The 5,289-nt window shown below is 41.7% G+C and overlaps 1 protein-coding gene across 1 annotated transcript; it reads right to left on the reverse strand.

Annotated features, from left to right (window-relative positions):
• Nucleotides 1–3,599: 3,599 nt before the first annotated feature.
• LOC106000353 (olfactory receptor 52H1-like) lies at nt 3,600–4,547 on the reverse strand. Its single transcript, XM_013035607.1, has one exon. The coding sequence runs from the start codon at nt 4,545–4,547 to the stop codon at nt 3,600–3,602; it is 948 nt and encodes a 315-aa protein (XP_012891061.1).
• Between the last annotated feature and the right edge of the window lie 742 nt (nt 4,548–5,289).

Below are 5,289 nucleotides of genomic sequence, written 5' to 3' on the forward strand. Positions count from 1 at the left end.
TGGCTCAAGTGGTAGAGCGCTAGCCTTGAGCTGAAGAGCTGAGGGACAGCGCCCAGGCCCAGAGTTCAGGCCCCACGACCGGACCCAAAAAAAAACAAAATTGAAATTGTTTAGTTTTCAATAGACAAGTAATAATTACATTGTATGAGGTAAAATGTGATATTTATATTTATATACATATATTCTGTAAAATCATTAAATCAGGTGAAGGAACAAACTTATCTTCACATACTCATCATTGTTGTGGTGAAAGCATTTAAAATCTATTGTTTTAAGAACTTCGAGATATTTCATGCAGTATTTCATATCCACTACTCCATTTAACAGATTACTAAAGTTTATTCCACCTGTTTAACTGAAAAGCTGTGCCATTTATGCCCACATCAAACCCCTTCAAATAGTCAGCACTCACCCAGTCTTGAGAATCAGGCCAAAGAGAAAGAAGAACAAATATGGGGCTGGGAAGGTGGCTCAGTGGTAGAGCGCTTGCCTTGCACGCATGAGGCCCTGGGTTCGATTCCTCAGCACCACATAAGCAAAAAGTAAAAAGCCAGAAGTGGCACTGTGGCTCAAGTGGTAGAGAGCTAGCCTTGAGCTGAAGAGGTGAGGGACAGCACCCAGTCCCAGAGTTCAGGCCCCACAACCAGACCCCCCCCCCAAAAAAAGAACAAATATGTTGATATACACGCAGAATATCTTCAAAAGAGCAAACACACCAACCCAAGAAATAAGTGGAGGAAAAGGAAGGGATGGTGGAGAGGTTGCTTCCCTGTGCATTTGCATGCTCTGGTCACTGCTCAGTGTGGAGAAGAGGCAGAATGGGGTCCTAAGGGACACTAATGCTCTCCGATCATCCTCAGGGGAAGAAGATAAAGATGTTTCTATTAATCCTGCACAAGCCACTGCTTAAGGGTGATTTTTTAAAATTTGTATCTACCTTTGCATGTAGGCTGATGTGCATGTTGACTGAAGGCTGTGGATGTATCTGCCTAGCCTATCTCCTTAATTTCAGCTTGACACCAGCATTTACCAGACTTAAAACTTTGGACCAAGTTAATCTATATAATGTTAATATTATCAATTATTATTAATAATAATTTTATTTAGATGCTATATACTTATGCATAATCCATTATATAATTGGATATGATTTATATATTATTAATACTAATAATGGTAATATTAGTATGTGCCTATGTCCATCAATTTTTCATTGCTGTGACAAAACATCCCACCAAAAAGAAAAAATTTAGGTGACGAAGAATTTATTCTGGCTCATGTTTTCGGGAATTTTGATACCCATTTGCTTGGTTTTCTTGCTTCTGGATCTGTGGTGAGATACACAGCATTAAGGAATGTGTGGAGCACAAAACTGCTCACCTTATGGCATCCAGGTGGCAAAGACAGACAGGAAAGTTCAGGGAACAAGACATATCCTTCAGCCAAGGGCTAGTGTAATCCTAGCTACTCAGGAGGCTGAGTTCTGAGGATCATGGTTCAAAACCAGTCCAGGCAGGAAAGTCCATGAGACTCTTATCTTTAATTAACCAACAACAAAAGAAAGAAGTGGACCTATGGCCTGTGTTGCAGAGTGCTAGCCTGGAGCAAAATAGCTCAGGGACAGCTCTCTGGCTCTGATTTCAAGCCCAAGGACAGGCACCAAAAAAAAAATTTTTTTTAATATATAACATTCAAAGACATGCCCCAGTAATCCACTTCCTTCAACCAGACTCTGCCTTCTAGTGATGCATTCAGCTCTAAATTCATCAATGAACAAAAGTATTGAAGAAGAGTGAATTTCCATGATCCAATCATGTCTGAAAAGTTCATTGCACCTAGCCAACAATCTCCTAATACATGAGCCTTCACAGGACATTTTTGACTTAAACCATATAGCACTGCCTCTCAAGAAGATTTCAGGGCTGGGAAGGTGGCTCAGTGGTAGAGCACTTGCTTTGCATTCATGAGGCCCTGGGTTCAATTCCTCAGCACCACATATGCAGAAAAAGCTGGAAGTGGAACTGTGGCTCAAGTGGTAGAACGCTAGCCTTGAGCTGAAGAGGTGAGGGACAGCACCCAGGCCCAGAATTCAGGCCCCATGACCAACAACAAAAAAAAAAAAGCATTTTCAAATGACAAATTAAGTGAGGAAAATTCTGTGATAATGTATAACATACTGGTAAACTTACATTATAGATTAAAATCCTAAGAGAAGGGCTGGGAAGGTGGCTCAGTGGTAGAGCACTTGCCTTGCATGCATGAGGCCCTGGGTTCGATTCCTCAGCACCACATAAGCAAAAAGAAAAAACCTGGAAGTGGTGCTGTGGCTCAAATGGTAGAGCACTAGCCTTGAGCTGAAGAGCTGAGGGATAGCACCCAGGCCGAGTTCAGGCCCCACGACCGGACCCCAAAAAAAAACAAAACAAAACCTAACAAAACCAATGGCTCACACTTCACATCTGTAATTCTAGCTACTCAATAAATCATTTTGTAATGATTGGTCAGTTGTTTATTTGATAACTATTACTTACTTATATGCTTTGTATATGTTAGGATATACATCAGATGTTTCCCAGATTGGATAATAGTCACAAGATGAAAAGTTCAGAACTATACAGAATTGTCATTAGAAACATTTCCTTATCCTACTATGATACAGGTTAATACGTTATTCAGATTTCTTACAGATACATTTTAAAAAGAGATACCACTAATTTCACTGTTTTTATTAAAACTTTCGTATCATCTTAGGACAATCATAAAAAATTACAGCTGGGGCTTGGCATTGTTGGCTCACACTTCCAATCCTAGCTATTCATGAGGCTGAGATTACAATTCAAGGTTAGCCCTAATAGAAAAGTTTTACAGACTCTGGCTCCAAAATAACTAGCAAAAATTCAGGCTGGATATGTGGCTCAAGTGGTACAGTGCCAGCTGAGTAGGCAAGCCAGGCTATAAATAAACCCTGACTTCAAATCCCCATAAAGGAGTAGGGGCATGGTTTAAGTGGTAAAGTGCTGCCTAGCAAAGGCAAAGCCCTAATTTTGAATACCAGCACTAAAAAGAAATAAAAAGAATTTCAAAAGTAGGGCAGGAGATGTGATTCAAATACAAAGCACCTGCCTAGTACACACCCAAGTACCACAAAAAAAAAAGGGGGCTGGGAAGGTGGCTCAGTGGTAGAGTGCTTTCCTTGCATGCATGAGGCCCTGGGTTCAATTCCTCAGTACCATATAAGCAGAAAAAGCTGGAAATGCTGCTATGGCTCAAGTGGTAGAACGCTAGCCTTGAGCTGAAGAGCTGAGGGACAGTACCTAGGCCCAGAGTTCAAGCCTCATGACCAACAACAACAACAAAAAAAAACTAAGAGAAGAATTTAAAAAAGTATTTGGTTCCAAAAGCAAAATAAATATCATTTTCTGAGCTCAGAATTTGTTTTCCAATGATTGGAATGTTGAAAATCACACACAAAAATTCAAAACCACAGTTCTGACGAATAGGATTTTTTTCATATGTCCTTTCTCTCAGGCCACTGGCCATAGGCTCAGTCTCTCATCGAATCTATTCTAGGAACTTGCCCTCATGTCCCAATGCACAAATCACTGGGACCCTTTGGGAAGGAGCAATAGAATGACCTTGTCCCGGATCTGCTTAGTCTTTACTCCATAGACAATAGGGTTGAGCGCAGGTGGGATGATTACATAAAGGTTAGCAAACATAATGTGGAATGTTAGTGGGACGTTCCGTCCAAAGCGATGGGCAAGGATGGAGAAGAACGCTGGTATGTAAAACATGAGGATGACACAGACATGGGAACCACAAGTACCAAGGGCCTTCTGGCGGGCGTCTCTGGAGGGGAGGCGAAAGACTGCATGGAGGATAAGGGTGTAGGAGACAGCAATGAGCATCACATCGATGATCACTGTCATGATAGGAACACAAAAGCCATACCAGATGTTGATGGAGATGTCTGCACAGGCCAATCTGGCAACACCTATGTGCTCACAGTAGGTATGAGCAATGACATGGGTCCTGCAGAAGGGGAGACGATTTACAAGGAAAACGCATGGGACGAAAACACAGAAACTTCGGAAAGAGATTCCCACAGCAATTTTGACAATGGCTTTGGGGGTCAGAATAGTGGTGTATCTCAAAGGTGAGCAGATGGCCACATAGCGGTCAAAGGCCATGGCCAGGAGTATAGCAGAATCTAGAACAAAGCTGTAGTGCAGAAAGAATAGCTGGGTGAGACAACCAGGAAAACTGATTTTCTGGGGCCCGAACCAGAAGATGCTAAGGGTTTTGGGGACGCATGTCGTGGATAGTACCAGGTCAGTCAAGGCCAGCATGGAAAGGAAAAAGAACATGGGTGCATGAAGACTACGTTCCATTGCAATGAGGTAGAGGAGGATACTATTGCCCACGATGGCCACAGAATAGATAAAGCAGAAAGGAATGCTGATCCACACGTGGTACTCCTCAAGTCCAGGGATGCCTAGGAGGGTGAAGGGACCTGTGTGGTGATTACTGAGGTTGTACGAGGCCATTGAGATCTGATGAGTAGCTTCTGGGTCCTAAAAGCAAATTGAAGGACTTGAGGGAAAAAATCACATGGTAATTCTTCCTCCAGATCCTTCCTAGGGAATCAGTTCACTTTTCAGGAAAGACACTCCTATTTTGGTCAAAAATAATGTTCATTTTCTCCAGACTCAATACTCCTGGTATGAATCCTCAAGTTTCTCAGGAATCTCCTTCAAAATACATTCAATCCTGTTTCTATTTAAATGGCTGTGCTTTCCCTGAGTTATTATAATCTGTTGCTGTATGTGTGCACATAAAAAGGAAAGTAATCAAAGCCGGGCTCTGGTGGCTCATGCCTATAATCCTAGCTACTCAGGAGGCTGAGATCTGAGGATAGTGGTTCAAAGCCAGCCTGAGCAAGAAAGTCCATGAGACTCCTATCTCCAGTAAACCACCAGAAAACCAGAGTGGTGCTGTGGCTCAAGTGGAAGAGCACTTGCCTTGAGCTGAAGAGCTTAGGGACAGCAAGCACCCAGGCCCAGAGTTCAAGCACCACCACTGACAAAATAAATAGATAGATAGATAGATAGATAGATAGATAGATAGATAGATAGATAGATAGATAGATAGATAGATAGTAATCTGGCAACACACAAGAGTAGAAATTAAAAGAGGCATGTCACAATTAGTAAAATAAGAAAATCAACAAAAATTCCCACTACACATCATAATCTTTGTGTTATCATATGTAGAAATTTTTTTCAATAT

This window comes from Dipodomys ordii, unplaced genomic scaffold (genome assembly GCF_000151885.1).
Source record: "Dipodomys ordii isolate 6190 unplaced genomic scaffold, Dord_2.0 Scaffold216, whole genome shotgun sequence".
In the NCBI taxonomy this organism is placed as follows: domain Eukaryota; kingdom Metazoa; phylum Chordata; class Mammalia; order Rodentia; family Heteromyidae; genus Dipodomys; species Dipodomys ordii.